The sequence below is a fragment of the Corvus hawaiiensis genome, chromosome 30 (genome assembly GCF_020740725.1).
Source record: "Corvus hawaiiensis isolate bCorHaw1 chromosome 30, bCorHaw1.pri.cur, whole genome shotgun sequence".
Classification (NCBI taxonomy): Eukaryota; Metazoa; Chordata; class Aves; order Passeriformes; family Corvidae; genus Corvus; species Corvus hawaiiensis.
The window spans coordinates 4,649,686-4,674,408 of NC_063242.1; the positions used below are offsets into that span (position 1 = coordinate 4,649,686).

The 24,723-nt window shown below is 40.3% G+C and overlaps 2 protein-coding genes across 9 annotated transcripts in view; one reads left to right on the plus strand and one right to left on the minus strand.

Annotated features, from left to right (window-relative positions):
• On the minus strand, positions 1-16,924 carry MSANTD3 (Myb/SANT DNA binding domain containing 3). Of its 6 annotated transcripts, none has more exons than XM_048289231.1 (4): positions 16,501-16,763; positions 15,363-15,481; positions 10,568-11,013; positions 1-9,294 (listed from the first exon to the last, which is right to left on the minus strand). In XM_048289231.1, the coding sequence occupies exons 3-4, from the start codon at positions 10,980-10,982 to the stop codon at positions 8,885-8,887; spliced, it is 825 nt and encodes a 274-aa protein (XP_048145188.1). In that variant the 5' UTR covers positions 10,983-11,013; positions 15,363-15,481; positions 16,501-16,763; the 3' UTR covers positions 1-8,884. The 6 variants fall into 6 exon arrangements, with proteins under 6 accessions (XP_048145188.1, XP_048145185.1, XP_048145189.1 ...); XM_048289228.1 differs by having other exon boundaries at positions 16,391-16,763; XM_048289232.1 differs by lacking the exons at positions 15,363-15,481; positions 16,501-16,763 and adding an exon at positions 16,838-16,924.
• Positions 16,902-24,723, plus strand: part of LOC125318475 — a 20,633-nt gene continuing 12,811 nt past the window's right edge. Inside the window, exons 1-8 of one of the 3 annotated variants that reach the window (XM_048289225.1) lie at positions 16,902-16,990; positions 18,211-18,288; positions 19,192-19,260; positions 19,721-19,751; positions 21,336-21,395; positions 21,996-22,055; positions 22,358-22,447; positions 23,133-23,269. In XM_048289225.1, the coding sequence (XP_048145182.1) occupies positions 18,238-18,288; positions 19,192-19,260; positions 19,721-19,751; positions 21,336-21,395; positions 21,996-22,055; positions 22,358-22,447; positions 23,133-23,269 (498 nt within the window). In that variant the 5' untranslated portion in view covers positions 16,902-16,990; positions 18,211-18,237. Of the gene's footprint in view, positions 16,991-17,479; positions 17,571-18,210; positions 18,289-19,191; positions 19,261-19,720; positions 19,752-21,335; positions 21,396-21,995; positions 22,056-22,357; positions 22,448-23,132; positions 23,270-24,723 lie in introns of those variants that run through there. The other 2 variants (XM_048289224.1, XM_048289226.1) reach the window with 2 other exon arrangements.

The window sequence follows — 24,723 nt, forward strand, 5'->3', positions numbered from 1 at the left end:
TCTTATGACAAATAGCCAAGTACTTAAGTGTTTATTCTGTTTCGAATTCCTACTGACCGTAAGCACAAACAGGACAAAATGTAATTTTACATACTATTAAAGTACAACAAAATCTAATGTCACATACAACACAGTGTAAAGAAACAGTGGTTTCCTAATTATTTGGCCATTTATACAAAAATGACAATGAGGAGTATCTAGATTTAGGATTCTCCTTGGGATTCTCAAGCTCCTGTGACGGCAATATTTTAGAGGTCCAGTTTTTAATGCCTCTGCATTTGGAGTGCAGTGATCCTGAGCCCCCTGAACACACAGGGAAAGACTACCACTTTCAGAGGTTTTCAGAGGATCCTTGAAGTCTCCTTGGCCAAACAAATTTGGTGCAATTTCAGCACTGGTGGAATATACACGCTAAATAGGCGAAGATTCTGCAGGATTAGAAAAAGTGATGGTGGAGAAAGAACCTCATGGAACAACCTCAAATAATACCCTTGGTCACTGCCAAATTAAAGTGCAAGTTTCTTTTTCCCCTTGGAGAGAGAAGACTTCTCAAAGCATGGCCACCATTATGTACCACCACAAGATGGTAGTACTAGCAGAGATGGCCATAACACATTGGAAAACATACTATCTCTTAAAGCATTTCCACTTCTTGGGTAATGTAAAAATAATTCTGTTAAACTGCATGATGTTTTGGAAGCAAGAGGTTCTTACTCAGCAATACAAGTCAGTCAAAAATCCAGCAGGTCAGCACCTCTGAAGAACAAGCCCTGTAACCACATGTCTGCTGCTGGATGGTAGCTGGTGGCAGAACAGCTTGTACATCTTGTGACTGGAAGGTCAGAAACGCAACCACAAAAAGAAGGGCATGATTAGGGCTATTCCTCTAGGTCTCTGGGAAGCAGGACAGACTGGAATATCACTGTATTTGCATTCACTGAATACCAGAACTTTTTTTTCAGATACTGCCGTAAAATGTTATAACCTCTGCATCTCGAGAAGATGAAGATCAGGTCTGTCATTATTTAGCCTTAAACTCTTGAGGAAAAGAAAAAGTGGAAAGCATAAACAAACACAAAAGTCCACATGTAGCTGAGAATATGAAATATTACAAAAAAGATGTTTATTTGGTTGAATTTATGTATATATCTAAGTGGGCATGGATTAACACAGTTGGCTCTTTTGTTTTGTATTATTTAAGAATCCTGACAAAAAACTGCACCTGTCAGACTGAAACTGTGCTAATTTATTGCTTTTGGTAAGTGAACACTGACAGGTCATAATTTTAAGCTGCCCCATGATTTGGAACATTTTAATGTACAACAAATTTAAAAAATCAATTGCTTACCACCCAAAGCAATTTTTACAGATCACTAAAGTTGCCCACTGGTGTCACTATGTCTTTATTTGTGTTTGAAGCTGTGGCAGTATGTGAAGCTGTGGGGCTTGAGCCACTTGTGTCTATGCTGGGTGTAAGAGAAGGGCCTAAGTTTAAGCCAGTCTTTTTGCCCATCTGATGTTCTCAGCCTGGCTCCCTGACAGTGCACTTTTGCTGGATTTGCAGAAGTAGAGCTGGTAGCTGTGGCATTTGGACAAGATTGAGAGCAGAGATCAACACTCATCTACCAAGGCCATTGCACAGTGTAGAGAAATGTGCTGGCTTCAGTGGGATTGTGAAAATGTAAACTGGAAGTATGCAACTTATTTCAGTCTTTTATCAGTCTAATAGAGGAGTAAAAGCAAGATTTACCCCATAACACGATGCTTTAACTGGCTGAGACAAAGTACCATTGTGATCATTTATTGATTATACCTCTAAATTTGCCGCCTTTTCAATTTTAGAAGGCACCTCAGGAATACAGTTTGCAATGGTGGTTGTTCCTGCTGACTAAAACCTCTTATTTTTTACTCAAATACCTCCACCCCTGCTGATTTGGTAATCTGAAAATATGCCAGACAACTGAAGAATGTGAGCACCTTGCCGTGGTTCAACTGGCACCTAAGTGCATCCCAGTAGGAGTATTGCACTTGAGGGGAACAGGATAAAATCAGTATGGGAAGTCTTCCTATGCTCTCAGCCACCAACAGAGTGCAACAGAATGCCCATTCCAGCCTCAGAGCCCTCATACAGGCCAGCAATTGAAAGCAAATTAAGCGCATTTTGGAAACCAATGTTGCTTTATTTGGCAAGGACTTCTCATTATGCCTCGTTTTAGACAGAAAGTTGGAGGTAAGGCAGTATTTGTATTGGATATTACTGTTCCCAAAGCAGAGATTGAACCTCTCTCTTAGGTCAGCACTTATAACTCCCAGCCTGCCAAAATTTCTGCCCCGGTTTAAATACCAAATTGATCACATCACCTCCCTAATTTGCACTTTTCAGAGTCTCAGTATTTATAAGATCTTTTTCAAATAAATGGACTTTATGTTGTGTGTGTTAATTCAGACTTCACAAAATCCATGGGATTAGAATTCAAGTAGTTATAAAGCCAAGCAATTCACTGTGCTGAAGGAGTGCTCAGTGGGACCACATAGGTGTCAAACAGAACAAAACAATTTTTAGCAAAACTTTGGTGAGAGTAACAGGTCAAATTCCAAAACTCTGCAATTAAACAGAAGCAGGATTCCCCATCCTCCCTCCATTACAGTGTGACACAGAATGTGTGGCAGGAATTTATATGGGCAATTCAGCTGGTCCATTTGTGGCTTAGTACATAATTTCAGGGCATAACTCAAAGAAAAGAAAAGGAATTTGTATGTGACCAAATAATGGGCAGAGCTTGAGCAGCCCATATGGCAACTTGTAAGTGCCCTATAAAAAATAAATTACTACTAAATAGGCATATAATTCCAGTTTCAGGTTCAGGTCTATCCAAGAACAGCCTCTTATAGCTGAGAAGGAACATCTGAAGATTTGTGGAATACAATTAATCTCAAGTTGTGCTGAATACAAACCTACTTCAACTCTCTTGCCAAACAAAATTGATTAATGAGGTGCTCTAACAGTTGGTTAGAGACTGAAGAACACAACTATTCTGAAGCTGGACTGAACAACAAAAGGAAAAGAAACAATCTCAATCAACATTTTTAAAAGGTGACCTAAATAAAATAAGGACAATCTACAAATCGATCTTGCTTTATTTCTGTTAAAATAGAGACTTGTTTCCCTAAATACATGTATGTGTAGTGCAGGCTTTGTATCTAGCCACCTCTCTATCCAGAAGGGAACAGATTGCTTCTAGCTGTTTGAGTGCTTAAGTTTTTTGGGGTTTTTTGTTCCTTTTGCTTTTGTTGTGGGGCTGTTTTAACAGACTAGATATTTGGCAAAAATACTTCTTGATTCTTAGAGAGGTTGGCCATCTGGTGAGATCCATCCACACATCTCCTGAATACACTGGTTTTATAACCCATGGCCACGGAGTGGACAACATTTTCCTTTTCCTTGCTGTATATCCTATGCCATTTGGCAGACTACGTGCTGGACAGATTTCACATGCTTTTCCACAGTGTTTGTGCATGTGTGTCTGGATAATGTAGTCTTGGAAAATTGTCCAACTTCACTTTTACAAAGAGTGAGGTCTAATAACTCTGGCAGGATTCCTCCTTGAAAGTGGCTACTTTTCTTATTGTCAGGCACTTGTGAATGCTGTGGTAGAGGTGTCCAGAGTCTCAAAGGAAAGACAAGTGAAGACTACGAGGAGAAATTTTTTGACATGTGTGACAACATTACCTCTTGGGACAGCTAAGAGCTGTCTTCACTTTTACTCATTCTGAAAACCAGCCTTTTTTTTTTTTTTTGATTCTGCAAGTTTGTAATTTGTTATTAATGTGACTGACAATGTTGTCAGATGCCTAATTCCTTCACCACCAGAACAGTAAAATGTTCAGAGCCACAGGTAGTGCATTTCTATTTTATAGCTCTAGTTTTAGGTCCAGAAATCTGTCCACATTTCTACATGCACCTTGTTTAGATATAACAGAATCAAGCTGATCATCAGCACAGAAGTCAATCTGTGATACCAGAAACAGAGACCACTGCTGGCTTTCACTGGAAAATATATTATCCTATTCTTATAGATGGCAACAAATGGTCATTTCTTTTCTATCAAATGTACAAAATTCAGGAAGAGTGACGATGTGTGAATATACAGTCAGCTGTCTTGAGAAGAAACAGAAAAATAATGTGGAAAGACAGGCAATTATCTTATTAAAGCAACTAAGGTGTATCAGTCTTTCAAAAATAGCAAGTTAGCTCAAAATATGAAATCACAGGACTACTTGTGAGGGACATGTCTGGAAAAAAAATCAAATAGATGTTAATTTAGGATTTACATGTAATTCCCCTACCCACAGAGTAGCAAAATACAAATGTGTAGCAGTTTATTATTTCAATGTCATAATGAGAAAAATACCTGAAAATGTGATACTACATGAATGTGTGGTGGTACAGACCGTAACCACAGAGATTTAGAACAAAACTGGAACATTAATAATGCAAGTGGGGAAGAAGGAAAAGGACACATAAAAGCGACTGTAACTACAACCAGAAAACAATATATCTGCAAAAGATCATTGAAAAACATCTATGCAATCATACACATCCTTGTGAGACTGCTAAACTTTGGTGTTGGAAACACACAGGGATGAATGCTCATTAAACAAAATTCAGCACAGCACACTCAGCTGCACGCTCAGAAAAAGGTAGCCCTGAGCTTTCTCTGGTCACACGGCTGCAATGGGAATACTGTGACCCTGAGTAGCAAGAGTTCAAAGTCTGAGTGCTGAGCCCAAAATCTGAGTGCTGAGCTCAGCCACACGAGGTGTACCTACACTGTGAGAATCGCTTCTCTGAGCAGTGGCTGGGCTGGGCTGTATTTTCAGCCCTGGCTAAACACATCTCTGCAGTGCAGGAAGGAGCTTCAGAGAGAGGATTTGTGGCAAGCAGGAAGATCCCTTGCTCTAGTGATAAAGCAGCCTGGGCATTGAAAGAAGTAGAATAGATGGCAGGATGGGCTGTTTCTTTGTCATGGTAAGACTTTTCATTTGAGGAAGTACCTGTGAAAGGATTCCACTGAGACTCTTCAACTACTGAGAAAAAAGGACGTTTTTTACCAGGAAACCTCAAACCTAACTTCTGCAGAACCCCAAGGACTGAGAAGAATCAGAACCACTTACACAGCTTCAGCACCCTGCATAGCTCTGGTCCTGATGAATGACTTCCTGGTCACAGACTGTCCTCCCAAATTACATGGAGCTGGAATGGAGAAAATGCTCTTCTTCATACAGACCTTTCTCAATACTAACCTCTCTTCAAAATCCTCTGCTTCCTAGCCTGTGTGCAGAATCCAGAATGTACTGGCAGCTGTGTGGAAAAGGTAACTAACCATGATTTCTGTGGAAGGAGAAGGAGCACCTGTTTCATGTACAAATGCTGTGATATGGGCAGTCTGGGCAAGAGGAAGGAAAGAGTAAAACACATAGCTCCGAATGAAACCCCCTGCTCATATTGCTGGTTAAAAAACTAAGGGGGAACAGATGTAAAGGAGAAAAAAAATCAACAAATGAAAAGAATTATACTAGGCAACAAATTAGATGACCTCCAAGGAAAGAGAGCAGCTGGAGCTAGGCTCATGTCAATTTGGGGACCATAAAGGAATTCACCACACCTTGTCTGGAAGGCCATTGTTTCTCTTCATAAGAATATAGAGGCTGAGAACAATGGCCACTACATATCTGGTACACATTTTTTGTTATGGACTTAAGCAGGGATCATTTGCCCTGTGTACCTTTTAAGTTCATTATTGACAAAAAATTTTTATAGCAAATTCTTCTTAAAATAGTGCTGTATTCTATCTGTGGAAAAACCTTGACAAAATGCACATACACCTTGGCCAAACGGTTAACAGGAAAACAGAATTATGTGAAAGTAGTTGAATGATGTAAGCTAGAAAAAAGGGGAGAGAAACAAATTGACATATTGTCTGAGATTGCTATATTACTTATAAGTCAAACACAAGAAAAAATAAACCCTACTACCAGAGGGAGTAATTGCAACAACAACAGCAAAGGCAAAAGTAATTTCTCAAGTAATTTCAATTCCATCACATTGATCACTTTATGAAGCCAAAGCCTGGAAAGATTATTTCCATTATTTCCTCCTGTTCATCTTTTACATTTTTCTGTGTCTATCACCCAATTTCACAGCAACCAACAGTCAACTACAAATGGGAAAGCAAGAGCCTGTGTGACCTGTGAACCATCTACTGCCTGTACCACAAAACCATCTTGTATAATTTATGTTAGGTGTAACATTCCGATTCTTCCCCTATGCATGTAATGATCATTCTTTCTTTCATATCTTCCTCTTGGCTCTTTCTAATCTTTTTTTTATGATTTTTTTTCTTTTAAATAGAACCTGAATTAAAAGGATCTGTTGTTCGGCCTAAGAACTGTAACTTTTGGTCTCAGAGTAAGAAAATATACCAAGAAGCAAGGCATTGCCCACTTAGTACACTTTGAAAACAGGCTCATTTTAAAGGATTTTTAAATATAAAAATAAAACAATCTTTCATGAGCAGTGGTGTAATTTCCAGGAGTTCAAGCTACTCTTATCTCACATTTTGTGAGATCCTCTCTGACTATTTAATAATTTTCACAGGGCTATCTAGACCTGGATTGTCTCTATTCTTGCCCTTTTCACAGTGCTGAAATTGTCTCCATTCATCACGTTCTAACACCCGGTTTCCATTTCATAGTTTCAAATTGCTTTCACTCAGAACCAGTGCAGAAGGAATCCCATCATTGGTTAAGACAAAACATTTTCCCTATCCCTTTTTTCTGGATGGTGCCTGTACAATTGTCACAACCAGTCAAATAACTGACTCATTTCCAGACCACAGAATGCAATCTCAGAACAAAAAGGTCCTCAAATGTTTACTTTTCTTTTGCCTCTACTATGATCATACCTTCCAAAAGTGTTTCTGTACAGCAGAAAAAGAAAAGTGCCCAGAACAATATCTTTCTTTGGAATTCCTGTACTTTCTTCACACAGCCAACTTATAATAATATTGAGTTTGTGGTGAAAAAGATCTGTCTTCAGATTTCGCCCAGGGCCTATTTTTTTAACTTGCAGCAGCCCAGTGTATTTTTTTGCTCTGCCATATACAATGAGAAGCAATAAATAGCTCCCATTGTGACTGCTGGTGTTAGCACATTTAGGAGGTAGCACAGGTACCACAGTGCTAACCACAGTGAGCCCTGCGGCTAGTAAGGGCAGCGCTCGCAAAGATGAATCACCAGCAGTGAAAGCTGGTCAAAAAAAAGAAACATACACCCCCACCCACACCAACACAAAACCCTACTCGATCCAAAACAAAACCAAAAGGAACTCACTCCATCAGAAAGAGCATCCAGGGAAAGAGATAGGAGTGTAACTGGGAATGTATGCTTTGTAACATACCCTGAATAGATTGCTCACTTGCCCTCATGAGTCATGATCTGAAAATACTTTATTGAATAATATGATAGTCAGATTTTTCAATGAAAATTTATGGGTTTGTTCATTTTTCTCACTGCTTCAAATGATGGTTGTACACCTTCCTGTAAAACAGGTTTTCACACACCAGAAGATCTTACGAATCCTTGCAGGGTTCTGCATTTCACATTTTCTTAACTCTTGCCCCACTAGAATAAATGATTGCCAGGGTAAGGATTATCTTTATTTGTGCTTTCCTACTATCTACTATTCTGGACGTTCAAAATCCATGGGGACCTTCATGTGAATGCCTTCATAAAATCATGTCCATCACCCCTCACTGACAGCAAAGGCAAGAAACACACCACCGTAACGCACAGGACAGAACAAAACAGAACAGTGCTTCAAGACAGGAATGATTCCCTTGAACTGCCTCCCACCCTGTGAGAAGGAAAAGAGGGTGAGTCTTTTCTTCTGGCTAAGGAGAGATAATCAAGCTAGCTGCTACACCGTCAAGTATTGCATAGGAAAATAGAGGGAGACTTTGCCTATGGACTGGCTGGCTCACTGCATTTTGAGAGCTTTATGAATTGTTAAAAAGCTCTTCTCTTCAGAATGACTTCAGGAAGTGAAGCAGCAGCATTTGACCCTCCTGTTTGGGTATGCTACTTCAATACAAGGTGGGCCTGGAAATGAAAGAACAAGCACAGTGGCTTTTGAGGAAGAAGTCACCTTCTTTTTAACTTCTCAAGTGTCAAGGCTCGAACAACTGGAGGGCCAGTCCACAACCATTCCCTCAGTCAGCTGCAAAATACTACTGTTCTTCAGAAGGAAAGGGCTATTACTACAGTGGCCCTCTTGCTACTTCCTTCATTTTCACATCTTCTATGAAGAATAAGTTACAGACTATATTAACTAGTTTATTTTTCTTAAGCCTCAGCATAATGATCCAACTGATACCTGTCAATCACCTTTGTCTCAATAGCAGAGAGCAACTCCAACCCTTGCCTTCATTTGGGAAATGGTAGATAGGAACAGAGAGTAATCAAAACAAACACCACAGCCCGATGTTTAAAGCTGTTAGGTTTTCTTCAGAACACCCAATGTAAGAATACCCAGAGTACCTTAAATTTCACAAGGATCAAGGGTGTTCTGAGAGGGGAAAATATGTTCACATTTTAGAACACTGTGCATGTCTGTGAGTTAAACAAACCAGAACTACCTACAAATGAACAAGTTTTCCTCGTGGTGGTCTATACCACTGTTTCCCTAAACATTAAGAGTCATAGTGTGTTCACTATCAGCCAGGCACCTATCCTGTCACTGTACATTCACAGTAGAAAACCCTTTTTCCAGTGCATGTTACTCATAAATGTGCTGAATCAGACTGACTCTCTGCCCTTCTATATTCTAAGGTGAATTAGGAAAGGGTCTGTTATAGGATGATACAGGCCATTCTTTTGTAATGGTCTGCAGTTTTCTCTCCCAATACATTTTCTTTTTATTTAACACTTCCATTTTTATCCTGTGTTCTTCTTCAGCCATCTCACACTCTCTTTCTATTTGCTGTATCTTTGCCACATGAACTTCATTCATTTGGATTAGCTGCAGTTGCAAAATTGACATTTGCTGATGATGTTCTTCCTCATGCATCTTTTTCAGAGCACTTTCCTGAGATGCTTTACTTCTGTAGTTCTTATCTGCTGCTATTCTGACATCAGAACACGAGGGCTCAGGTTGGGAGGTACCTTCACATACTGGAAAATGTACCAGCTCTTTGTCTTCATCACAAAGTTCTCTGTTTGACACAACAAATGACTCTGCAAACAAAAGAAGAAAAAGGATTATAGTACTCTCTTCCCCTCCTTCAAGAAACAGAAATGGGATAACATAAGTTGCTGATACGCGCATCTAAACCTTGTGCTCCAGTAGAAATGCACAGGAGCCACTACATAATGCAGTTCTGCTACAGAATACTAAGGGTATAATGGACTGAACAGAACCACTTGGGCCTCTGTTGAAAAACCTCCATGGCTATAGTGGGAGTTCAGAAGACTAAAGTGAATGTAGACACTTATAAGTGGACACCTAAATTTAGGTGGCTGAGCCTGGAGCTAAACCTTAATGCAGACATTTAAGCTAAATCCATATGTGACTTGCAATATTTTTATGAAAGATCTGAGTGTCAGGCGAAGCTGTATCAACATGAATATCAAAAAGGGAATACTAGGAAGAACAGTTCTCATTTTTTCCGTATTTCTGCTGTAGATGTCGTAAACACAGTAGTGTATATTTTTAGGAAAAAATCACATTATTCTAACTTTAAGAAGGCTCTACCAATTCTTCTGAAATAAAAGAGACTACTCAGGGAACAGAATAGTTACCACTGCAAATGAGGGTCTCAAAATACATTCCTATCCAAATCCCAATGATTAATTATAGTAAATGCAATTATGAAAGAGATATTCTAAGAATGTTATCTAACAATGTAGCTTTTGTTGGCTTTTGAGCAAGGACAGTCTTCTGTGTGAGATCCTGACATAATAAAATTTGCAAGAAATTGTTGTAGCCCCCCTCCCTTCTGGTATTGAATTATTTCTTCTATGTATGCTTGCCAAACAAGGAAGAACGTAGTGCTAAACTTCTTCAGAAAGGCCATTCTCCAGTGTGGACTGCAGTGTGAAATACGGCTTTACATACTCTTTTTAGTCCTTGAAAACAAAGGAGGAAAGACCTACAGGGAACTCTTGCAGCAGGCAACTGTGTATCAATTTGCTGCTGGCGGCTTTTTTTTTTACACCAGCAAAATGATACTTTAAAAATGATAAAGATATCCTTGGGACTGTTCTCTGGAAAGCCAGCATGATAGCAACTGTGATGCTTGCCACAAAGCAGCAGATATGTCAAAAACAGATGAACATCCATTTAACTCCCCGAGGCCTAGGGAAATACACAGAGCCTTGTAATATCATAGCTCTGAAGTTACTTTTCTATATTCAGCAGTCAGAGCTAAGTGGAGAGATTTGGAAAAGAATTACTGGCAAAATGACATACAAAGCAATACTACTTGCATCGTTACAGCAACATTTATACCTTGACTAGAAGCATCAGGCTGATATTCAGAGTCTTCTTCTGGTGGGCTCTGCAAAAAGTACATTTGCTCAGGCATTATGCTGGCAATCTTCTCTTTCCCTACGATGTGAGTATTTATAAGTGGACTAATACTTCTTTTTACCTTCTCCCGCCTTTCATGTGCCATTATCTTTTTTGTCCGTGCCTTGATATTTTCCCAGCATTTCTTTAGCTGTTTGAAGTCTCGCAGCGATACACTGGGCTGTGAATTGTATTCATGAGCTAGTGCTTGCCACGTGCGTTGCTTCAGAGCAATCGTTCTTGCATCACTTTTTTTACATTCAAGCACGTATTTGTATTTTTCAACTAACGCAAGCAGCACACTCTTCTCCACTTCTGAGAAGTATTTAGCAGGCTTTATTATTTCGTTTTGCATTTTCTACTCTTTCTCCAAGAAGCCAAAATTCCTATGAAGACAATAACGAAAGAAAAAAAAACAAACCAAACACAAATTAGAACTGGTTGCAGTATCAGGAAACTGTGTTTCAGCAAAAACCCTCCTAAGCATAGCTTCTGATTAATTTCATTTTCTAGAATAGCTTGTGAGTAGTTCTAGAGCACATAATGGAACGATCAGGTAAGATATAATGTAATTACATGCTGGTTTGTGTTGCCACTTTAGTGGATACACAGTTCCAGAAGTAGACTATAATGAATAGTTGTCTTTGTTACAATTTGTCTTGATACAAAATAGTTAGTATTTACTTAGTATCTTGAGTTTAATATCTTCTATATCTTCTTTTCCTGTTCATTGCACTTTTTCACTCCCAGAAAGTTTTCCAAGCCCTGAACTTAGGAACAAATTCCAAAATCGAGCCCTTGCTAGCTCAAGTTTAATTCTAAAGCCACCTTCAGCATGTTTGGGTTTCCTTTGATACACAAAATACCTTCTTCTGTCCTTGCTGGTTGTGTATAACTAATCTCTCCCCTCTCTCTACAATATTTGAAAACTGTATGAGCAAAGATAGTAAGAAGTTGTCTTTTTAAAGACCTGTCAGCTTGGTTCTCCCCCATGCTCAGCCACCCCCTGGCTGATACCCAGTAGGCAGCAGGATCCTGAACTGTATTACAATATTGAGAAGCAGCAAGAGTTGCAAGGAGACAAGAAATAACTCCAGAAGCTAACCACATGGAAGGTACAGGTCCTTTGCCCCTGACTACTGGCCCTGCTCGTGTGGCACTTCCTTGCATTGGTGCTGCTGGTCACTCTGGAGAGGCAATGACCAGGCTAAAAGGAGTTTTGGCCTTACTCAGTACAGCCACAGCTATACACTTACACCATGTCAGCAACCACCTCTCTTCTCAAGCCTAGGACTTACGGAGTCAGTAGGAAAAGGGTAGCTGATAGCAGGGAATTCTTGGCCATTGGGGAAAAAAAAAAAGGAATAAAGCAGTATTGCATTGAGTTAACAACATATGACTGTGCAACAAAATGTAGTTTTGCTTCTTTTATCTTTTCACACTTTTTTCCGCATTCCTTCCCACTATAACTGCATAGCCCAAATTACTTTTGGATTTTGGGCAGAAATGCTGCCTTGGCTCTCATTTCTTCCTTTTTTAATCATTAAACCTAGCAATACAACATATATAAGATAATTGGTTCATATTCCTAACAGCCTAGCACTCTCCCAGAATGAATTTTCTAGTCTTTTGCCCATTGTTTCTACTACTTGTCTCATAGCATTCCTTGATGATGCACTAGATATCACCATCAAGTTTCCTCTTCTCAATATATTTTTCCTTAACTCCACTGCGCTAGGACTTTCTTTGTGCCATGCTTGTAGTTCCTTTCCTCCAAACATCTTAGTATGTGCAATTATTCTCATGTCTTTTGGTAAAGGTAACTATTTATATTTATAAGGAAAGCTAACAGACAAGATAATATCAAAATGAGAACCCAAGTCTGGCATGAAAACAGCAGGTCTCTCAAGTAGCCCATAAAATATGACAAAGCGCAGGTGTCCTGGTTTCAGCTGGGACAGAGTTTATTTTCTTCTTTGAGGCTGGTACAGGGCCATGTTTTGGATTCAGAGAGAAGAATGCTGATAACACACTGATGTTTTAGTGGTTGCTCAGTGGTGCTTATTCCAAGTCAAGGATTTTCAGTTTCCCATGCTCTACCAGAGAGCAGGTGCACAAGAAGCTGTGAAGGAGCACAGCCAAGACAGCTGATCTGAACTGGCTAAAGGGATATTCCATACCATAAAATGTCATGTTCAGTGTATAAATGAGGAGGGAGTTGGCTGAGACCTGTGGGCAGTGAGCAATCGTATTGTGCATCACTTGTTTCTCTTGAGTTTTTTTCCTCTCTCTCTCTCTCTCTCTCTCTTTCACTACAAGTATTACTATTATTATTGTTGTTATTATTGTATTTTATGTTGTTTCAATTATTAAACTGTTCTTATCTCAACCCACAAGTTTTACTTTTTTTTCTGATCCTCCTTCCCACCCCACTGGGGGAACGGAGTGAATGAACAGCGGCGTGGCACTTGGTTGCCGGCTGGGGTTAAACCATGACAGCAGCAAAACAAAGGAGTCAAAGAACAGAGGACACAGTGGAACAAAGCCTGGAACAGCAAAACTGAAGCAAAGTGAATAGAAATAAGTAATAGTCTAGGTCAAGTCAGCAGCTAAGTTGCACCCCTACTGAAAAAGGCAGCAAACACTTGGTTTGTACTTTCTGTCAGCTCTTGACTGGGTTCTCTCTGGGCATATCCTGCCTGGGCATCTGGCCCCTATGTGGGTCCTGGATAGTCACAGTTCTGCTCTCTCTTACCAAATCCTGGTGTCAGGAGGACATGGGAAAGCTGAAGTTTTTGTAGCAGAAAAGACCTAGGGGACTAAGGGAACGACCCATAGGACAACAGACTTTAATAGGGCTACTGGTCATAGAAGAGCTAGTTTATTTTACATGAAAGCAAAAGGAGGAAGAAGGAAGAGAGCTGGGTGGCTGAGCATAAGGAAGACTGTTTCTTGGTTCAGTATTTCCACTGTCACACTGTATCAAGTTATTTTTTATGGTCTGTGAAAACTTAAGTTACCCCCCACGTTGGTGACAGGAATTCTTAAACAGCTATAAACCCACTGAACAAACTAGGTATAAGTAAAGAAACTTCTTTCAGTGCATACCAGTCATTACGATGTCTAGGTCTAAAAGAAGTGACTAGCTGCTTCAGGAGTTCCTTAAATAAAACACAAATTGGGGAAAAAAAAAGAAAGTAGCCTGGAAATCGACTTCCTAGCAAAGTTACTGAAACCTGGCAAGTTCTCTCCATGAAACCACTCTGAAAATATGTAAAATAAAAGACCTATAATGGAATAGAATCCATCTACTAATCTATTTTACTTACATACTTATTGCACCATTCCAAACCATTAAGTTGCTTTGGACAGCTGCTGAAATGAAATTCTTGGGACTAAATATTGGTTTTCTATCTTAACCTCAATTCCACCAAGGAATGGGATGAAATGCAGCCTCACCAGCAAGTTTCAAGGCCCAGTAGTTTATGATCCCGAAAAACCAGGATCAGAGACTCTGTGTGATCAGAAAGGACTGATTCTACCTTCTACTGATGAATGCCAATCTTACTTCTAGTTTTGAAAAGGTGAGAGAATCTCAGACAAAAAAATCATTATATATTTAGAAAATCCCTTTGTTCAGAAAAACTGGATTTTCAGAACTTTGGAGACTATGTTCAAAAAGTTAAACAATATTACTAGGACTTGTGGATTCCAGATGCTGGTGCTATCTAGCTCCACAAAGTGGCAGAGATCAACTGATGTCAGTAAATATCTAAAACATTTCCAAATATGACTTCTGATATATTAACAAATTATGTAGTAGAATAAAAGCTGATCTTTCATGAATGGAGCAAACTTAAGTACCACTTTCATACCACACTATCATTTACTTCTATTATTTTTACTGTGGTAGCATCTGAGATCCCCAGTCATAAGTTCAAATACTAAACATTTAAGAATGGAAATATAGGTCCTACCCTAAGAAGAATATATTGGTCTTTCCTTCCACTAATCACATTCCTACTATTTGTTTACTAAACATACACACTGTACTTGTGTCCGTTCTGTGAAGAAGCCAGGATTATGATCTAGGATATATAAAGGAACTCAAGAACTGGAGTGGATAGTTTAATGCATTTACTGCATAGAAAAAAAGAGTTTTGGAAGACTCTTCTCAAGCTCTTACACACTTAGCCTATTTTCTTCAATGTATTAAAGCCCATTTGCAATTAGGTGAACAAGAAAGCACTCTGAGATATCAGAGAACTTAGAATACCGAGAAGTTACATCAAAACACCACCAAATATATATATTCACCTCTTTTTTCTTTATGCATATTAATTACCTTCTTGCAGCCCACTGGCTCCTCTGCAAAATGAGAGAAAGGACTCTCACAAGCCCACAGAATTTCCATTTCAAGGCTAAGCAGTCCTTCCAGGACATATGCCTGGGATATTATTTAGCAGGTAGGAATCTGTGCTGAAATGAAAGTAGTTTACTGTGTATAGCTCATCCAGCAAACTGGATTGATTTGTGTGGGCGCTTGAGGACAGTTGCAGAGTAAATTCTAAGAAACAAAGACTGGAAAGCTTCTCCCACTCTTTTAGGTACCTAGGCTCCAAGACACATGCAGTAAGAAAGCACATTATCCTATTTATCTTCTCCTGGCATGACTCAATTCACAACCTGCCTTAAAACAAATCAGCGTCCTAAGTATTTGTCCTCTCACACAAACCTCTATAGCTTTAAGATAACAGAAATATCTCTCAGGTCCTCATCTTTACTGTGAAATGTTGTACAGCATTCTTCTTTTAAAGACTATAAGGCATGTGCTGTGATCTGCTGGAAGAATATCTTGAAAAAAAATTACACAAGTTAGGAAATGCACACATATTCATAAATATGTCACACGCATGCATTATTTTGCTTGTACACATCTAAACAGACACCCAAGCTCCAATCAGTAGCAAAGAAGCCCAGTAAAAGAAAAAAAAATTATTTCAAGTGTTATGGTGGAAGATTTGTCCTAAATTTTAAGGAGATTACACTAACCAAACCCAAAGAAAAGAGTTTGCTAGCAAACTGTGGCCACTTATGGGGTAAAAATGAAGTTCACCTACCAGTGCCAACAGAATTACTACCAGAAATATTCAATGATTGATAAAGAGAAAATTTATGACTCTTAACTTAAATTGTAGGTGAAGCTTTAAACATAGTCAGTAATTAACGGCATTAGCAATCAATCATAATTCTGTCCTTTTCATCCAGTGTTTGAGGGTGAAAGAAAGGCATGGAAATGCAATGACCCAAACTAGTCACAACAGGTTTATATTTCATTTGAATGACAGACCCAGCAGTAAACAGTGTTCTTCTTCCTCAAATGTTAGCTTTTCCTCACCGAGCTTCCATCAGTGTTCCAGGCCTGACCCTGCCTACCTTGAGACTTGAAATCACTAGGTAATTAGGAGTACATTGCAAATATGAACGAGATCTATACAGAAAATGTATTTTAATCAGATTTTAAAAAATTTCCACCTCCTTGGGTGCTTTCCCTTCATGCTTTAATACAAATGAATAGTTATCATGGATCATCCAGCAAACAGACAAGATAACCTATTAGTAAAAATTCACTGTACTTTGCCCAAATTTCTCCTGTCGGATTTTATACAGCTATACACGGAAAGGTATTAAAAGATATATATAGGTATATCATATTACACTATAGATACACACAGACAGATTTAAAGCGGGTCATCCCACTACCTATCGAGGACATCCAAAGCACTTCCCGCAAGCAAGGTAATGGACGCAGGTTGTTATTCCGAACGACTGCCTGAAATCCATCAAAAATAGGCATAATACAGGAATCCTACCAGACTCTCCCGCACCTGAACTTCTCAAACATTAACTCGAGCTTGGTTTTTTTTTAATCTCCTCGCTAGCTCCTCTTCTGCTTGAAGGAGAAGGAGAGCAGGTCCCGGCTCCACAAAGGCGGCCGCTCCCCGCCGGGCGGGCGCGGAGGCTGCGGCGCGGATGCGGGCGCATCAGCCGCGGCGGCGGGGGAGGCTCGGCGGGCGGGCGGCCGCTGTCACCCAGCGCCCGCGGGGACCGGCGCCGGCGGCGGGGACAACCCCACCCTGCGGCCCCACTCGCTGCTCCTAACAAAGCGCCCCTCGGCTCCCTCCCTCCCTCGTTCCCCGCCTCCCTCACCTCCCCGCCCGCAGGTCGCCGGCACCGCTCCCTCCAGCTCCCCGCAAACCCCGCGCTGGATTCCCGCCCACGGGCGGCGCGGCGCCGGCCTCTCCCGCGGGAGACACGGCCGTGCCGCGGGGACACCGGGCCCCGGCGATCCCGAGCCTGCAGGTGCGGCGGCACTGCGGGGAGGCGGCCGCGGGGAGATGCCTGTGTGTGTGTGTGTTGTGGGGAGCGGCGTGCGAACACCCAGCGGGCGCCAGGAAAGGGGGTGGGCGGGCCCGCCTGCACCGGGCGCGGGCGGAGCTCCCGGGACGCAGGTCCCTAGCGCAGCGTGCCCATCCCGCATCCCGATCCTCCGGCCCCGGAGCGGAGCGGGATGGGGAATCCCCGCCCCGGTGCGGCGGCCGCGGACCCAGCTCGGGCTTTACCTCCGACAGCGCCCGGCGGCCGACGCGCCTGCGCGCCAGCGCCCCCAGCGGCGGCCGCGGGAAGGGCCCGGGGTGCTGCGGCGGCCGCTCCGCCGCGCCCCGTCCCCGTCCCCTCCCGCCGGCGCCGAGCTCCCGGCCCGCGGTACCGCGCGCTGCCGTGCCCCGGCACGGCCGGGCTCCTGCCACCCTCCCGCGCCCCTTCTGCGCCTGGCGTGACGCAGATCCCGCCGAGGAACGGGTCGGTGGCAGGCGCCGGTGCGGCAGCGGGGAGCGCCCTCAGCTCCTCCGGGCGCGGGACCCTGCCGCGCCCGGCCCCCGCGGTGAGTTGGGTGCCGCGGCGGCCCGGCGGTGTCCCCGGCTCCGGCGGCAGCAGGTGTCTGTGTCCTCCCCGGCGGGGCTGGAAGTGCCGGGAAGGGCGCTCTCCCGCACGGCGCCGCTCTTGGCGTGGGGTTGGAGCTTCGGGCCCTCCCTGCTTCCTTTCCTTTCCCTCCCTTCCTCCCGCCTTCCTTCGCCCCCGCGGTCCGGGTGGGAGCGTGTCCTCTTCCCAAACCCCGCCGTACGCCTCCTGTTCCCAAGGCACGCCTCGGGCGCTGCGTGCTGGCTGTTCCCAATGTGTGTGTCGTCTGTCCCAGCCCCTGCGCGCAGTCCTATCCCAGGAAAGGAGGGGGAAGCTTGAAATGGTCCGGATTAGTTTTTGTTTCAGGGTGTGCGTAATCTTCTAGTGACGTTAATGTTTCCCGAGGGAAGGTCTCGGAGAACAATTGTTTCTTTCCATGCTGTAGTTCTGCTCCCGAGTTGAAAATAGGATCATTAGCCTGGAGATTTAAAGGTTGAATATAACTCAAGACGAGGCACAAATTAAAGCTGGAATGTGCCTAACCCTCATATAGGCGGAACAAAAATGTAAATAATTTTGTGAAGCTAAACCAACAGTTTGCAATCTTTCTGCAATTTTCCTAGAGTATTTTTATCATCTAAAGACTGAATATGGACCCTGAAAATGAAATAAAGAAGCAAGTAAACCCCTTTTACTGCAATGTAAGTATTACTTACTGAAAACTGTAACTAATACAAAGTGATTTTGATGGAACAAAGTTGTCCTAAACCAAGTGTTCTTTTTTCTCTTGAGCAAGATTGATAAATAGCACTGGAGCTGAACTTACTTTGCTGTCTTTGTCATGCTTGACTTGGATGTGTGTTACGAATCGACTTATTAAAATTAACTTTAATAATATTATGTTTCTAAATAAAGGCATTCTTTTTAAAAGGGGATGATTAAATGCAGCTCCTGTTCAGAAACAAAAAAATCCCAATTGCTCTGGTTGTCAGGTTTATTGCTTTTTTTTTAAAGCATATTGGGATTTTTAGAGGAGAAGGAACTATTTAGGCTGCTGCTGTTCATGCATGTGAATTTAAACCTAGTCTGCTTCCATTCTGAACTGGCCTGGGCACAGAGCAGCTGTCATAGGGAAGTTTTCCGAAGTGAGAGAGGCAGGTCCCAAACTGCTCAGAGTAATTGTGTTAGTGTGGATGCAGCACTGAGGAGAACTGGCTCACCTTAGGCAGGTGTCCTGGCTTGTCACTATTGTGCTGTGCCTCTGGCTCATGCTTGGTTGAGAGTGTGTGAGGAAGATCTTGGATCTGTCTTCACTTATCCACACGCGCCCACACAAAAAGTGTGATGGGATGGCTGCAGAGTTCTGGAGATACCAGAATTTCTTACGTGATGGGGAGATTCCGGTTCATTCCACTGTGTTTTGGTGGTCTTGGGGCCTTATAAAATTCAGTTTTAGGAGGCTGCTCCAGTTTGTCTTTGAAGTAGTAGTACTTTTGTAGAACTTACCTATACCAACAGTTCAATAGTAGATCTTCTTTGATATCAGTGGTATTTTATTTCTCTTGGTCTGTGTGCAATGCTAGAAATACTTCTCTTTAATCTAGATTTGCAAAATCTGGTGTTCTTCTGCACTAAACTTGCAGACTCACTTCCTTGGAGCAAAACACAAGACGGTAAGATCAGTTTTTGAATGCACCTTTTGTCAGATTTTACCAGTTTATTTAGCAATAGAATATGGGGTTTGGAATGTAGTTTTTAATGTGGTGTTGAAACATATAATTTCAGATATTTAACTAGTTTTGCTGATTTACTGTCCTGTTTACCACGATGAAGTAGAACTTGGTTTTGTACATTAGTCCTGTCAGAAGATGTTACAACTGTATGTCTGTAAAGAAAATACATGAGAATACATGGCTGTTAATACAGGCAGAATGGAATTACTTAAATCATAGACAATCTCCAGGGAAAAGAAGGATGTTTTTCTGTTCTAATTTTCATGTAATTGTTCACCTCAGATAGTCTATGCTGTTGGCATTAATCTAACTTATTTTATATATAATGTAAGCTTTGCATTGTTGTTTTTTGACTTTTAAGTTTCTTTCTTCTTTGTTGTTTGATGACTTGGTAACTTAGATTGAAGAAGCCTTGAAAGCTCATGGCATGGGTAAGTGCAAGATTTTTTGCTTCCTGCTATGTTCTATACCTGCTTCTTTCTCCCCACCCCAATGTAGTTATTTATGAAACAAATGAGAAGACTTTGTTATGAATATATTGTGGTGTTGGCTTTTCGCATGTTACATAATGTTAGAAAAAACTTTACCTAGGTTCTGTAATGTAATACATGATGTAGGATGTCTATGTAGTCAATTTAGTAAAGATAGGCAGAAAAAGTCTTCACATTCCTGGAGTATCTTATCAGAGAAGAAGAAAACTAGAAACCAAAGAGAAGACTTTAGGGAGGGAGCAGAGACAGAATGGAGCCAAAGAAGAAGATAAGGCTGATGGGATGATGCACAGAAACTCCAAAGAATTTATGAATCGTGCATGATTGTGATGAATATGCAATAAGAGATGTACTTTTAAAGATGATCTTTTGGATGTAGAGGTGTGCTTTGGGATCCCTGCCAAAGCACCTGGCCGTAATACCCTTTTTGCTGTTGTCTCCTAATTGTCCCTTTTATTAAACTTTCTTTAAATTTTACAAAAAGCGAACCTTTTCACAACTTTCTCAAGACTTGTGTTTTAAGACTTGTCTTGTGTTTTTTAATTATATAACTACCTAGTCAATCAGTAATGTGAGCGAGAGGTATGCAAAGTTGATTAACAAGCACTAGCTAGAATACTAAAAATCATCTACATTAAAATATTGAGAAACCCTAAAGAATTCAAGATGTTAGAGACCTTCAAAATTTAAAATATACTTTAAAAAAGCTATGCTTCTTAAAGCATGTAGAAATACTGTATATACTTTATATTTGTTTTTGAAAAGGGCTTAATTTGCTTCAGTTAATTAAGATACTTTTAATACTTTTAATAGGTTTAATAAATCATTAAACCTACCCTGAGTCTTGATGAACTGCTCTAGTTCCAGAAGGAGTGAAGGTCTAACTCTGTTCACCATTTTTTTCCTACTTTGGTTTCATGATGCTCCAGAATGTATTTACAGGTTTCTACAGTGCACTGCTCTTATTCAGTTTGAAAGTTGTTGTTCAAGTTAGACATAGTCATTGGACCTTCGTGATCTGGGAATTTTTGTTTGGATTGTAAAGGAAATGTAACTGGTGAAATATTTAGCAGCTGTATGCTGCTGAAATAAACACCCTGAAATTCCTGGATGCCCTGAAATATTTAGAGACATTGAGCTTGATTGATCTTCCTCTCTGCCTGCTTCATTGAATTACCTGACATAAAATAACTTTGTTGTTGTTTGGTGTGAGTGTTTTTTGTCAATCTTTTGGAGCATGGTGCTAGTGACACCAGGGTCATGGGTTCAGTCCTTGTACAGGACTCGATGATCCTTGTGGGTCCCTTCCAACTCAGAATGGTCTCTGAATCTGTGAGAAGAATCTCTTAGCACATTCAAAACTAAACATAGCTTAGTTTTCTCATGTCAACAAAAGCTCAAAGAGTTTTTTTCAAAGTAGTCAGTTATTTTACCAAATTGTTCTTTAAGTTGTACTAACAATTTTATTTCCACTTCTGTCGGATTCTTTGTTTTCTTTTGTTTTCTTCTTTGTTTTTTTTTTAGTTAAAACAGAAAGTGGCTTAGGGAAGAAAGTGAAAACACCTGGGAAACTTCCTGATTTTGGTAAGAATGTTTAATACCTCCCCTCACACCTCCCCCCCCCCAAAAAAAGTGGAAGAAATAAGAAGTGTTGAGGTACAATATTACAGGTGATAATTAGATCACCTGTAATATTGATCTTAGCAGGTCATTGGGAATTCATTTCTGTTCATTGTACTTTCAATCTGCAGTAATATTTTGTAATAATACTTAATTTTTGCAAACCAAATGCTTTAAAGAGAGTGGAAATAGGGTTGGGGGGATAGTGTTTTATAATAACTGATGTAATTTGTCATGTGGGACCATGTATGAGCAGGGACTGGTGTGGGTGGGACTCGATGATCCTTGTGGGTCCCTTCCAACTCAGAATGGTCTGTGAATCCATGAGAAGAATCTCTTAGCACATTCAAAACTAAACATAGCTTAGTTTTCTCATGTCCACAAAAGCTCAAAGAGTTTTTTTCAAAGTAGTCAGTTATTTTACCAAATTGTTCTTTAAGTTGTACTAACAATTTTATTTCCACCTCTGTCGGATTCTTTGTTTTCTTTTGTTTTCTTCCTTGGTTTTTTATGTTGTTGTTGTTGTTATTGTTGTTATTGTTGCTGTTATTTTTTTTGTTTTAGTTAAAACAGGAAGTTGCTTAGGGAAGAAAGTGAAAACACCTGGGAAACTTCCTGATTTTGGTAAGAATGTTTAATGTCTCCCCTCACACCTCCCCGAAAAAAAAAGTGGAAGAAATTAAAAATGTTGAGGTACAATATTACAGGTGATATCTAGATCTTAGCAGGTCATTGGGAATTCATTTCTGTTCATTGTACTTTCAATCTGCAGTAATATTTTGTAATAATACTTAATTTTTGCAAACCAAATGCTTTAAAGAGAGTGAAAATAAGATTGGGAAGATAATGTTTTATAATAACTGATGTAATTTGTCATGTGGGACCATGTATGAGCAGGGATTCACATGTATGTGAATTTCTTACAGTGCCATTTGAGCCAGAGAAGGACACGTCATATCATGGACAGACGTTGGAAGAACAGCTTAATACATGTAAAGATTCAGAACCTGCACTTGGTAAGGGCTTTTAAGACTGTAATTGGTTTTGTGATGCTTACCTTTAAAGAGTATGGATTAGTTTTTAAAATGTAAAATTAGGCAGTGTGTAATAAAATCTTCTTGTGGTTACACTGAGTACCCAATAGTATGGTATGGAAGTGATGGATCTTAGTGACAAAACCATTGGATTTGGCCTGGAACATATTTGATTAGATATCTCATGTTGACAATATTCTCTAGAAACAATCTAAAGTGATATGACAGAAATGAACTTTAACTTAAAAGATCAGTGTGGCTCTTTGCAATTTAACTACCCATTCAGTGGAGGGAAAGCAGATAGGAGTTGACAGAAGAAACAATTAGGGCCATATATTAAAATACATTCCCTTCTAAATAGTTAAAAAATAATTGTTGCTATTATTTTTTTAGATTATTTATTAAGAAATTGTTGAGTCCTATGTGGTAAAAATAAAGCATCCTAAAAAAATCAGTTTTGTACCTTTGGTATTCAAAAAGTCTAGCCACCCAAAAGATAAAATACCTGATGGTTCTAGAAGTCTTCACTGATGTATTTGACATGCAGTAGTAATCTTTTCCTTATATGTCAGTGCTTTAAAATCAGTGCTTTCGCAACCAGCGCTGATGATTTGTTCCAGCAAACACGAAATTTCCTAAGTTGTTTGGGTTTTTTTTTTCAATACAGGACTTAATTACATAATAGAATACCGAACAAAAGACAATGTTCCTTTTCTCTATGAATGTCAACTGTGCTACTGTAAAACAGGACTGAGTAACATGTTCATGCATGTTTGTGGCTCCAAGCACAGACTGGCATACTTGGTAAGTTATTTTTGTTTGTTTGTTTGTTTGTTTCAATGTAATGATTTAAGGAGAGAATTTTTTAGTCATATTTTGATTTTTAAAAAATTAAAATGAAGGTTTTACATAAGCTTTTGTGAAAATCTTTATATTGCAATTATGCAACTGTGATGAATATACTTAAAATTCTTCTCATCAATAATGTGTATGTCTGTCCATTGCTTGACACTGAGTGTTTAGTTTATTCTGTTTTGGTCAACCAGTAATGAAATCTATAGCTAAAATGGACTAGAAGTAGATTTTTGACTGATTTTTGTATTACGTAAAAGAATGGGATCAATGAAGAAACTGTTCCATCTTTCAGATGCTTTAAAAGGAGCATAATTATAAATTAACATGATACATACTAATTAAATTATTAGATACTGTGACTTGGAATCAGGGGGAAAAAACCCAACTCATATTCTGTTTTGAGGCTAGGCAAGCCGTGTGAGTTCTGTGGCCTGTTTTATGACAATTGGCAAAGCTCTTGAGGTTCATGACAGCTCACAAACATTCAAATACATTATTATTTTCAATATGTTTAGGGAAATTAGGCTGTCCACTCTTTGAATGTTTGCTTGAGTATACTGGCTTAAGGGGGGCTTTAACAAAACTGAGAAAGCAATATTCTGAAAAGTATTTTGATACTTCCCATAAAAGTCTCAAAATTGGTATTATATTCCACATATCCTGAAGTCATAGACAGCTGAGTTCACATAGTATTTTGGGGCAGTTTTAGGCCTAATGTTGGGTGTGCTGCTGTGAATCTGCAGTGATGTCTTTCATAAACACCATGCTGTTTCTGGCCATTGATTCAGACGTACATGCTGAGTTTTGGTGTTCTCAGCTATTATATTTCTTGCTTACTTGGAACTGTTTCCTGCAGTTCTGAATCTTACACTTGTTAACTGCATCTCTGTTAAATTCCTAAATACTATAAAAATATAATCATTCATGAAGGATTAATTTTAAGTCGTGCACCTGAGCTGGATTAACCCTAGGTAGTGGAAAAGGCAGGAGACTAAATGCCTGGAATTTGCTCTGCTAAAAAAGGAGCCTGGAGGTCCTGGTGGATAACAAGCTCAAGATAAGCAGTGTACCTTGGTGTCAGTGAAGGCTAACAGCAAGCTGAGCTATACTAACAAGGGGACAGCCAGTAGATCAAAGGAAGTGATTATTCCCCTGTTCTTGATCCTTGCTAGGCCATATCCAGAGTATTGTGTTCAGTGTACTGCAGAAAGGAAGCTATTTATGAAATTGAGCTAGTCCAGAGGAGAGCTGCCAAGATAGTCAGGGGGCTGAAGCACATTTGTACCATGAAGAGAAGTTAAGGTAATTGGGTTTCTTCTGGCTGGAGAAGAAAAAGTGTCAGAGGGATCTAACAGTAACCCTCCAGTACCTCAGAGGATGTTATTGAGAAGGGAGAACCAGAC

Excerpts from the sequence above, each read along its gene's own strand:
- MSANTD3 (XM_048289232.1), bottom strand. The coding sequence starts at position 10,982 with ATGCAAAACGAAATAATAAAGCCTGCTAAATACTTCTCAGAAGTGGAG. Across the intron at positions 9,295-10,567 it reads GCCTGATGCTTCTAGTCAAG|AGTCATTTGTTGTGTCAAAC; the intron begins GTATAAATGTTG and ends TTTTGTTTGCAG.